The sequence below is a fragment of the Lemur catta genome, chromosome 17, assembly GCF_020740605.2.
Source record: "Lemur catta isolate mLemCat1 chromosome 17, mLemCat1.pri, whole genome shotgun sequence".
NCBI lineage: Eukaryota > Metazoa > Chordata > Mammalia > Primates > Lemuridae > Lemur > Lemur catta.
Window position 1 is genome coordinate 26,871,445 of NC_059144.1, and position 11,841 is coordinate 26,883,285.

Below are 11,841 nucleotides of genomic sequence, written 5' to 3' on the forward strand. Positions count from 1 at the left end.
CCACTTTGAGCTCAAAGGCTTTTCAGGTTGCAGGCCCGGTGGAGGGATTGGCTCTTTCTAACTCCCTGGGTTAGGAATGTGCAGGCAGAACATTGTCTCTAATCTTCCCCAGCTCAGACAAGAGAAAAATGTGTCTGTGCTCCCTTAATTGGGCACTGGGGTTCATTCTGTCGGCCATTTGTTCACTTGTCAGACGTTCACTGCGTTTATTCTTGGAATATTTAGGGCTTCCCCGCTTCTTTCACTTATTCATCGGGACTGAGCCCAGCTCGGTGCCAGGTTTGAGCTGGGGGCTGCAGAGGGGAGCGGAGACACATGAGCCAATAGGAGAGATTCCTTCCTTCCTTCCTTCCTTCCTTTCTTCCTTCCTCCCTCCCTCCCACATACATATGGACTGCGGGTGATGCGCCCACCCAGGAGTAGGTGTTGGGGTCTCTGCGGTGAATGAGACCAGCCCAGGTCCTCCCTGGGTCGCTGAAGAAGCTGGAAGGTTAAGGACCAATGTGACGCAGGGGCTGAGTAAACAAAGCAGAGCCGGGTAAGGGATGGAGCAGAGCGGGGAGGCGGGTGTGGGGCCATCAGGGGGGCTCGTCTTAGGGGGTGACGTTTAGAAGATGGGTGAGAAGGTTCCAGCCATGGAGGTACCTGGGGCAAGAGTAGACCAGACAGAGGAAACGGCCAGTGCCAAGACCTTCTACGACATGTTCATAGAAGATGGAGGACGGAGTGCGGGCAGGAGAGGGACCAAGACTGGAGTGGTCTGTGGGGCAGAGCACGGAGCCTCACCAGCTGGGATCCAGAGATGGATTTCGCCATGTGGTGAGAAGGGGTTGAGTGTTCTGAGCAGAAAAGTAATGTGCCATCATTCACGCATTCTAAATGTGGAGACTGCAGTGCAGCGGGGCAGGAATAGAGGGGCCAGGAGACCAGGGAGGAGGCTCTTCACGCGTCTGGAGAGCCGGGATGTTGGAGGGGACGCGGTGGCTGGGTTGGATGTGGAGGCAGAGCCCACGAGCCTTGCGGTGGGTTAGACGAGGGTCGTGAAGGAGGAGAGAGGAGAACAAGGGTGACTCCCACGTCTTCGTCTGGCAGATTTGTTCTCTGAGACAGGAAAGACCAGGGAGAGACATGAAAAAAGTGAGTAACGGGTTACAGTCTGAAATACTGCTTTGAGAGAGAGGAACCCAATGTTGAGTTTGGGGGGTTCAGTGAAGGTTTCTCTGGGAAAAGGATATTTAAAATAGTATCTGAGGGAAGAGAAGGAGTGAAGCAGATGAAGAGGCAGGAAGGACTGGGTGTGCAAAGGCCCTGCGGCAGTCTGGCATTCATTCCAAGTCACTTTGTGAGCACCTGTGCCCATGTGGTGAGGAAGCACGGCAGACAGACAGACAGCAGGATACACCAGACATGCAAATATGCAGGGAGTCTGAGATTGCCACAGAGGGGCAGCCCAGCCAGCCCAGCACTGTTGGAGAGGCCTTGTCAGGCAGGTGACACCGTAGTCGAGTCTTGAAGGAGACACAAAAGTTAACCAAGAGGAAAAGTGGTCAAGGGAGTCATTCATGGCTGTTGAAGCATGAAGTGGCACCCCTGAAATATGTGGCGGGTGGCTGAGTTGGGTACATGAGGGCAGGGGAGTGAATGAGCCAGACCACGTGGGGCTCCGAGCAGGATGATATTGGACTTGAACCAGACAGCCAGTGGGGAGCCCCAGAAGGGCTGGAAGCCGGCCGGGTGTGGCTGGATCTGTGTGGTCTCCCCTAGCAGACGTGTCCCTGCTCCTGGAGGACTGTCTCTGTAGCCACGTGGGGCTTGCCACTGCCCCAGTACTGCTTGTTGAGCCAAGCACTCATGCCAAATCCATTAATAATCCAATGAGCAGTCCAAGCCCCATTGCTCATTTCTGACAGTATCCAGGCTGACATCCCCAGCGTCGCCAGCTTGGGAATGTACACAGCTCCTGCCCAACCAGTGGCTCCGGTTTGCTCCTCACCTTATCCCTGCCCTCCGGTGAGCCAAGCCTGGCCTCCAAGGACAGAGTCAAGTGCATGAACAGCTTCTTTGATTAACCAGAACACCCTTAGTCTTTCCCTTCTCTATTACTAATGATGATACATAGATGTTCATAACATAGAACATTTGGAGACTGCGAGAAGCTAAAACGAAGAAAAAATACCATGCAGAGACCACCGTGGTTAGCATTTTGCGGTGTTTCCTTCCAGTGTTACCCACACATTTTTCATAATTGAGATAATCCTACAGAGAATTCCGCTTTTTCACTTATCGTTTTAATGCAATCATTTCTAATTTTAAAAAAATACCGTCTTATAAACCTTTTCAGTCTTTATCTGTGGATTTATCCTAATTTCCTTAACCAGTCCCAACTGGCAGAGCCCTAACATGTAAACCTCCCTCCCCCATCTCACCCGTGATAAATGCCTTTGTGTTTAAAGCTTTTTCTATATTTTGAGTTCCTCCAAAAGAAGTGCAAGTATGAGTCAAAGGATGAGAACACCTTCCAAGCTTTAGACTTTGCCAGCTGCTTCCCAAAAGGTTGTACTGGTTTCCCTCTCCCACCAGCAACACATAAGAGTGCCAGTTAGTTTCACCAAACCTCCCCCAGCACGGAGTATTATAATTTTTAAAGATCCTTGCCAGTAGAGTAGGTTAAAAGAAAAAAAAGAAAAAAGATAGTACATTGTTTAAAATTCCTTTTAGTGAGCTTGACCCATTTGTCCAAACATTTGATAAGCAGTTGTGTTTCTGTTATGAACCGTTCACCCATGTCCTTTACCCATGTAGGAAGTGGGACCTAAATGTTATGCTTATCAATTTGCATGAGCGCTTGAGATAGTGAGGGTATTTTTATCTGTGTGTCTCTTTCCTTTTTAGGTTGCATGAGCCCGAGAAGAATGCCAGAGAAATAACCCAGGTACAGTCCTTGGTGAGACGCCCTTCCTGGGAATCTCCATGCTGTGATTTCCTTGCATCCACCGGAATTGCAGATCCAGATCTAAATTAAGACTCCTTGCAGGGAGGGGAGGGGTGTGGAGGATCTTATATTCCTAACTTCCCCGGTGTCCCCAGTGATGCCCACGGCACAACTCTGGGGGGCGCTCTGTTCATAATATGCCCTATGTCAGTGGCGCCCTGGAGCCAGGCTGCAGCCTCCCTCGGTGTGGACTGTCCCTTCCTGCCTCCGTGCGTTTGCCCAGGCCAGTCCCCTCCGCCTGACGCACCCCAGCCCACTCCCACCTCCTCCCTGCGGCCCAGCTCTTGCAGAGAGGAACAGCCCAGCACAGCCTGCCAGGGCCTCTCTTGCCTTTGCTGATGAGAAGACCCCGTGTCATTAATGACCTCACGCCAGGGCACACTCCCTCGAGCTGGTGATTTCTGGTCGACGTTGCTGAGGCAATTTTGCAGGCAACGTGGTTTCGGAGAAACCTAGCCCTGCTTGTCACTGGCCTGACACTGTCAGACCTCGGAGGCAGAGGGCTCCTCAGCGTCTTGTAACAAGACAGGCCTTGCTCTGAACCCAGAATGAGCGAGTGCCAGCTGTCCTTGACATTCCCCAGGCCGTTGTCATCATTTTAGATGTCATCTGTTGAAGGAGTCGGGCTGGTGATGGTATTTGTGGGCCAAAATGCCTCGGTCTGCTGCCCTGATCCAGGGCACCCTGGCAGCCCTGGGCACGAGCTCAGGTTGTAATTAGGAAAAACAAAACAATCTCCAATCATGGGGGAGGGAGGCCTTTCCTTAGTCATTTTACGTCTAGACTTCCTTCTGGAATCTTCTGGGGAAAAGAGGATGGTGAGAGGAATTGGTCACTGAAACCTGGGCGACATTCACAGTCAGCAAAGACGAACCTCGTAGCCACCGTGTGCCCCGCAGGGGGCAGGACAGTCAGGACCCCGCTCCTGTGGAGCTGGCGGTTGTGCCTCAGTTTCCCAGTGCCAGGGCCCAGTCCTCGCCCGGGAGGGAGTCACAGCCTGTGGACGTGGGCTCCCGGACAGGAGCAAGTGGGCGCACCCCGGGCTCGGGACAGAGGAGCCGTGTCCTGAGAGCACAGCCTCAGAGTCCAGCAGACTGGTTCTTTGCCACCTGGGTGACGTTGACGAAATCATTAACCTCCCTCGGTCTCAGTTTCTTCACCCGTAAAATGGAATCAGTAATCCTTCCCAAGCAGCGTTGTCGTAAGGCCTGAATGGGGTGACCTGTGTGATCACGTGGTGCGTGTGGGCCCCGAGAGCCGAGATCAGCAGTTACTGTCATGCGGCAACTAGAAGCAGTGGCGGTCGGGGTAGCTCCACGCCGAGCACAGAGGGAGCAAAGTTTATGATTCACGATGGGCAATTCCAAGGCAGCAGTGGCAGGTGACAAGATTAACACAAAGGAGGTGTTCGGGTTTGCTAAGGGATTGACGACTGCTGGCATTCATTGAACGCAAAAGCTCCACGTGTGCCAGGCTCTGTTCTAGGTGTTTTGCCCCGATAATCTCATTTGATCCTCTCGGCAGCCCTGGCAATGGATACTATTATTATCCCCACTTTACAGGTGGGGAAACCGAGGCTCAGAGAGGTTAAATGAATGTCCCGAAGTCTCTCAGCTAGAGAAGGCAGAACCAGGATTCAAACCCAGGCCTTCTGACTCCAGAACATTCACCATCACACTGACCGGTGGTCTCGTTCTCGCACGGCCCCTGTTCTCTGTCTCCCAGTGCCCAGCTCCACCCTGAGCGAGGCTGGCATTGTTGCCGTCCACTCTGCCATTCATTCAACATGGGTCAAGCTTCTTCTGGGCCAGCCTTGGTATTTGCATCATAACAAACGCCCAGTGAATATATGTTGGGTAAACTAGTAAATGAATGGAGGTTCCCACCCACGGGGACAGCAGCATCGACTCAGGCTCCCCAGAGGGACACAGTCCTGGGTGATGGGCACTGTGCTGGGAATGAGGGGCTGACGAGGCGCAGAGAAGGAGCCCTGGGAGTGGAGGGCAGGGGAGGGCCTTCGGGGGAGGCCACGTTCAAGCTGAAAGTTACAGGGTGGGCTGCGGTTCGGTACAAGGAGAAGGGGCCGGACACTGCAGGGATGGCCGTGGGAGAGGGGCGAGACCTGCAGGTGGTTCAGGCTGGGTAGAGGCAGGAGCAGGAGGAGGGACACAGAAGCGAAGCTGTAGTGTGACCACACTGCCGTTCAGAAGGACCCCACAGGCGTGAGGGGGAAGGTAGACGGGAAGGGGTAGGGCTGGAGGCAAGTGGCTTTGGCAGGAAGAGGGGACCTGAATTAGGGCTGAGCCAGTACGGGCCACGAGGAGACAGAAGCATCCAGACCGGGTACCCAGTTCTGGTGAGCAGCCTGGGGGCCCCAGAATGACCTTCTCCCCATCTCTTTTAGATCCAGGACACAAACGACATCACCTATGCAGACCTGAACCTGCCCAAGGGGAAGAAGTCTGCCCCCCGGGCCGCTGAGCCCAACAACCACACGGAGTACGCCAGCATTCAGACCAGCCCGCCGCCCGCGCCGGAGGACACCCTCACCTACGCCGACCTGGACATGGTCCACCTCAACCGGACCCCCAAGCAGCCGGCCCCCAAGCCCGAGCCGTCCTACTCGGAGTATGCCAGCGTCCAGGTCCAGAGGAAGTAAACGGGACCGCAGCCGGCTCTAGGGCCCGTCCCCACGGGCTTTGTTGTCCCACGTGGAGCAGCCGTGGTGAGGACAGCCAGCCCAGCTCCCGGAGGGCCGGGGCGGCGCAGGCCCGGGACCAGGGTGAGGGCGGCTCTCCAGCACTTGCAGGGCAGCCTCGGCCCCCTCATTGCCACACATCTGGAGGCTGACGTCGCCAGACCAGCTGGGGAACCACCCTGGGAATTGGCCAGAGCCGCCTGGGGTCCAAGAACTCTTGTGCCTCCTTCCATCAACACGTGGGTCTTGGAGACCCTTGACTGCCTCCTTGATGCTCCAAAGCCTGATCTTCCAGGGTGAGGAGGAGAAAACCCCACCTCCCACCACCACCACCACCACCACTCAACTGGGGCTTTTGGGGAAAATTTTCCCTTTAGACTGAACTGCCCCATCCACAGAGAAGCTGGAAAAAAACTCTGGAACCCACATCCCGTGACTTGGCGAGGTTGCTGCCAACGGTCCTGACCTCCCCATCCCTGGGCTCAAGAGCCACAGCCCTGGAGGAGGAGGGGACCCTCCAAGGACAACCCCTCCCCCCAGAGGACCTGGCGACAAAACCCTCCTCTTCCTCGGGCCCCCTCGTGACTCCCTGGGGCCCGACTGTGACGCTCCACCTGGACCCGCCTCTCCTTTCTAGACCCGAGCTTGCTCCCTCCAGCTAGCACTAAGCAACATCTCGCTGTGGACGCCTGTAAATTATTGAGAAATGTGAAACGTGCAATCTTGAAACTGAGGTGTTAGAAAACTTGATCTGTGGTGTTTTCGTTTCGTTTTTTCCTTAAAACAACAGCAGCATTATCTTGGCTCTGTCACGTGTTGAAGTACATGGTTGGGTCTTGTGAAGTCTGAGGTTTAGCGGTTTGTTGTCCTGGAGGAATTTTCTTACAGCAGAAACTAAGTTCCTCTAGTCCCCGAGCCCTGAGGACGGGCAAGAAGGATCCGTGTGGCTGCTCTCTGGAGACACTCAGCCTCCGTGTTGGGACTGTCATGGCCACGTTCTCAGACGGGCTGTGTGGCTGGTTCTTCTGCCTTCTGTGACCCCACTGTGGTAAGTCCATCCTGCCCGGGGCTTCTCTAGGCTGCCTCTTGTCCAGACCTAATGCCTCAGTCTGCTCATCGGTAAAGTGGGGAGAGTAAAGGTGACACCCCTCCCCACCACTTCTCACAAGCACTTTAGGGACGTGCAGAGGCCACTGAGCCTGGCCATTTGCCCCACCCCTTGGCGACTGCCCCCTTCCAGATCCTTGAAGGAGGAATCTTCCATTTCTGCTCTCAAACCCCATCGGGATCAAACTGGAATGAATCAAAGACAGGCAGGAGGGTGGCACAGCTGTGAAGTCAGGGCCCACCCGCCCTCTGTCCCTCCATCCCAAGAGGATGGGCAGAGGCTGTGACCCAGTCACCCTTTGATCCCCACCCTTCCAATTGGGCGTGAAGGCCTGGCTGGGCCCGGGGCAGGCAGATGTTGCAAGCCCTGTTTATTCATTCTTAATATACGACTCTTAGGGTTGAGATGTGCGTGACCCCCTGGCCATGGGATGCCCTAGGGGTTCTTGGCTCAGGCTGTAGAAGTGACATGCTGAGCCATCTTGCCCATTCCTGGAGTCCCTGCAGGTGGAACTGTGGAGCTCAGCAGAGACCCAGCTCTCTGGGGGACGGTGACTTGGTGTTTCCATGATGGCTTCCAGGAAGGAGCTGAGCCAACAGAGCATGTGGACAGCTTGGGCCCTGTGAGCCAGAGCTCTTCTGGCATCTGGGAGCCACAGTGGCCGTGGCCACCTGGCTCGGGCTGTTTCCAAATTCCAAAAGATTGGCTTGTAAACCTTCTTCCTCTCTTCTGCTCAGAGACAGCACACACGTGTGCACCCACATGCACGCACACATGCATACACGCACACCTGCACACACGCATACAGAATTTTAAAAGAATGTTTTCTTGGTGCCATTTGAATTTAATTTTATTTTAATTCTTGGAGGGGGAAAATAAGGGAATGAGGCCACGGAAGACATATAGCTTTAGCTTCAGCCTGGCAACCTGGAGATTCCCCATACCTTGTGTAACGAACCCCAGGGAAAGGAAGAGGTTGAACCAACCCTGTGGAAGGAGTGTGGTTTCAGGAGTTTATTTTAAGACTGCTGGGAAGGAAACAGGCCCCATTTTGTATATAGTTGCAACTTAAACTTTTTGGCTTGCAAACTATTTTTGTAATAAAGATTTCTGGGTAATAACGACTCCTTCAGGTGTTGAGTGTCCTTGTCTTTGTGAGCGGCATGTCCTGGGGGCTCCTCAGGGGCTGGCGTCCACCTGTCCCCAGGCTCAGGGCTTTGAAACGGTCTGCAGCATGTGGTCTTCCCACTTAGGTTTCACAGACGTGAAACTTCTGTTTTCCCGGGCTCACAAGAAGTTTATGTAAGGTGGGGACAAAAGTCCAGGCAGACAACCAAGTTTGGATCCTGTCTCTGCCACTTTGCAGCTGTGGGCATTTGGACAACTCACCTCTCTGAGGCTTGGGCCCCTCATCTGCACCAGGGTGGGCAGTAATACCCCCGTGAGGGTCCCTGGGGGACTGAAGGAGGTAACAGGCACTGAGGCCAGGCCTGGCATGGGCAGGCCCTCACTGAGAGTTGGGTCTTTCCTTCCTGCCCTAGCCCTGCGCATCTGCGTCTGGTGGCCCCTCACACCACTGGGGTCTTGGACATCTGGTTCCTTCCGGAGCCTCACTTTCCTCCTCCACCAAATGCAGAAGTCTAGTGCTTGTCCTGTAATATCCTTGCCAGATGACTTATGTCAAGTGCTGGTATATAGTAGGTGTTTAATAAATGTTAGTTTCTTTACCTTCCCTCCATTAGATTATTAATGATATTGGTGATAATTATGTAATAAAGTTAATGTATTAATATAATAGTAATATTTAGTGGTTACTATGTGTCAGTATTTTACGTTAACTCCTTTCAATCTTATAATTTGATGAAGTCAGTAATGTTATTAACCCCCTTTTATAGACAAGGCACAGAGAGGTGGTATGACTTACACAGCATCACACAGGTATGTTGCCCCGGGTACAGTCAGTGGCATCATCATAGCTCACTGCATCCTCAAGCTCCTGGGCTCAAGAGATCCTCCTGCCTCAGCCTCCCTAGTAGCTGGGACTACAGGTGCACACCATGATGCCCAGCTAATTTTTCTATTTTTAGTAGAGATGGGGGTCTCTTTCTTGCTAAGGCTGATCTCAGACTCTTGAGCTGAAGCGATCTTCCCACCTCGGCCTCCCAGAGTGCTAGGATTACAGGCATGAGCCATCACGCCTGGTCTTTATTGTGGTTAATTTTGCAATCAGTGCTCAACACATGATGTTATTTACTCACTGGTTAGGCATCAGGCACTGAAGTCAGACAGCTGGAGTTTGAGTCTCAGTAACATGCATAACAACCACCATAAGACGTAGGAACTTTTATTCTGTGTGTTTTACAGCTGAGGAAACTGAGGCACAGAGAAGTCATTTCCGCATTGTCCCATGGCAGTGCTAGGGCTCGAAGCCAGGGAGTCTGACTCTTTCCCACCACACTGTGCTTCTTGCCTCGTTTAATTCTCAAAACTATCAGATGGCCGAGGTTGTGCCCATTATGCAGAGAAGGAACAATGAGGCTCCACAAGTGCGTGTGATGTGGCCAATGTCACACAGTGAATCTTTAATCAAGTTGACGCTTGAACTCAGATCCACAAGCCCACTGGGGATCATCCCTGCACCCCTGGGCTGCTCCATGTGATCAGGGAGCACCGGGGACTCAGGGAGGTCGCCTGCCTCACAAGCCAGGACCTTGGCTGTGGCTGTGACCGAGCACTCAGCAGGCTCCTGGCCCTCGGCCTGAGTTCAGCTCTCCGCCTCCCTTGGGGCCCAACCCGTGAACTATGTGCGGCGCTTGCAGGAATGGGGTGTTCAAGGCACGGATCCAGGCCGAGTGGGTGGGGAAATGCCTTTCATTTTCTGGGAAGGTGGGGGATGACGGACTGCGTGTCCAGGCAAGGAGACTCGGGGGAGGTATTTCAGGCAGCACCTGGGCCTCGCTTCTCCGCGGCTCAGATCTCCAGGGTTGGACGTTGGCAGGCGAAACGAAAGTTGATGGGAGCTAAGTGGCCCTTTCTCTGCCCGCCAGGAAATCAGTCAAGCATTTGGCATTTATCGGGCACCTCCTCGAGGTTCCTCGTGATGCAAAGAAGGATCAGACCTCCTCCCTCCATGAGGACCAGCCCAAGGCCCCTGCCTTCTGCCTGAAGCTCTTGCCCATTTTACATGATAATCGGGAAAACCTTCACCTGGCCTTCCAGATCTGCATGCCCAACCGGAAGAGCCCCTGGGGCTTCTAGCACATTTCCAGCAGCCAAGATTTGAATGCGGGGTTATGTATTCGATTTTTACATAAGCACATACTACATGTCAGGCACTCCTAAACTCTGTACAAACATTCACTTATCTGATATCAATTCACTTCATCCTCTTAACAAACCTGTAAGGTGGGTGCTATGATTACCCCCCATTTCCTAAAGAAATGGAAACAGAGAGATCGAGCATCTTGCTCCAAGGCTGCCACCCGGGAAGTGATGCCACTGTGGGTGTGGCCCAGCAGGCCCTGGCTGGGCGTGATGGGAGGCTGGGGCTGCTGGAGGGACAGTGGGGGTGTTCAGGACGCGCTAGACTCTGTCGGTAGCCAGGAAGCACAGCAAAGTCTCAGCACCAAAGCATCAGAGCGTCAGAGCAGAACCGTCACCTGCCTGGTCACCTCCCCAGGGCTCAGCCTGCCACTGCTGGGGTCCCCAGCATCCTGTATTCATCATGGCACTGTGCCTGACCAGGGTCTTGGTTTGTTTTCTGAATATAGGATGATGACATCGAAGATGCTTTTTAAAAAGACGTGAGTCCCAGATGGTCAAAAACAGGCAAACCCTTGGCGACAGAGGTCAGAAGAGCTGCTGCCTTGGAGGGAGGGCTGGGGAGCGAATGTTCTGTGTCTCCCCACGTGGTGGTTACCTGAGAGTCCCCGTGTGTAAAACCTGGAGCTGTACACTGAATGCGTGTGCATTTCCCTGGATATGTCATGTCTCAAATCTTTAAAAAGACGGGTGCCCCGTCCTCCCCACCGCCCCAACCTTTGATGCCTGCCCCAGTTCGACAGTTTTTCAAAGATGGCGTCCATGCCTTATCTTTGGTCCCTGAACGCACCCCAGGTGAGGGGCCCAAGGAGTGTCGTTAATTTGAAAGACAGCATCCCAGTGACCAAAATAGCACATGAAAGGGTGAAAGAAAAGATGCCAAACTGGGCCCGAGAACAAGGACAGCTACAAGGATAAAGCATTATCTGTCATCACTTCGTCTCCTGCGACTCCCTTAGTCACTCTCCGTCCTCCCCTGACCCGGGGCATCAGAGGCAGCTGCACCACAGAGTCCTTGCCCTGCGACCTTGGGCACACAGATTCGCCTATGAGCCTCCATTTTCTCACCTGGGAAATGGGGGTAGCAGTGGTCTTCACCTCGGGGGCTCCAGTGAGGGTCAGATGAGAGAAGAGACTTAAGGCTCTTTGTGGTGGTTTTCTTTCCAGTACATTTGGTAAGTTTTCAAATGGGCCTAACTCTGCCACATATATTATACCAGAGCTGGCAAAGGCTTGATGACAGAGATCTCTCTTAAGCCTTTTCTGCATCAGAGATGGGCTCCCCCACGTGCAGGCTATAAGTTTAACTCCTTACATGCAGGCTGGCACAGCTTGTCTGGCCTGAGGACAGTCTGTGCCGAGGGGTGTCTCTCCACCCCTGGGATGGATTTGAGGGGAAAAAAAGGAAAAACAAAAACAAAAATAAAAAGACACTTTGCAAGCAGTGTGGTGCAGAGAGCAGTCACTACACACACAAACATACATGCACTCACACACACAATAACATACATTCACACCCACTCACACATTCACACCCACACACTCACACATTCACATTCACACATTCACACACACACACTCACACACATTCACACCCACAGTAACTCACATGCATTCACACCCACTCACACACATTCACATTCACACCCACAGACATTCACAGCCACACACACATTCACACCCACACACACATTCACACCCACACACTCACATTCACACATT

At 53.3% G+C, this 11,841-nt stretch overlaps 1 protein-coding gene and 1 non-coding gene across 3 annotated transcripts in view; both read left to right on the forward strand.

Annotated features, from left to right (window-relative positions):
- LOC123622514 (tyrosine-protein phosphatase non-receptor type substrate 1-like) overlaps positions 1-7,923 on the forward strand; it is a 43,047-nt gene extending 35,124 nt beyond the window's left edge. The window contains exons 8-9 of one of the 2 annotated variants that reach the window (XM_045528920.1): positions 2,893-2,944; positions 5,397-7,923. In XM_045528920.1, coding sequence (XP_045384876.1) covers positions 2,893-2,944; positions 5,397-5,651 — 307 coding nt within the window. In that variant the 3' untranslated portion in view covers positions 5,652-7,923. The remainder of the gene's footprint in view (positions 1-2,892; positions 2,945-5,396) is intronic. The other variant, XM_045528921.1, reaches the window with a different exon arrangement.
- A 3,340-nt stretch (positions 7,924-11,263) lies between these two features.
- On the forward strand, positions 11,264-11,409 carry LOC123622963. The gene has a single exon (XR_006729700.1). It is a non-coding gene; the product is annotated as a small nucleolar RNA SNORA12 (small nucleolar RNA).
- Positions 11,410-11,841: the final 432 nt, after the last annotated feature.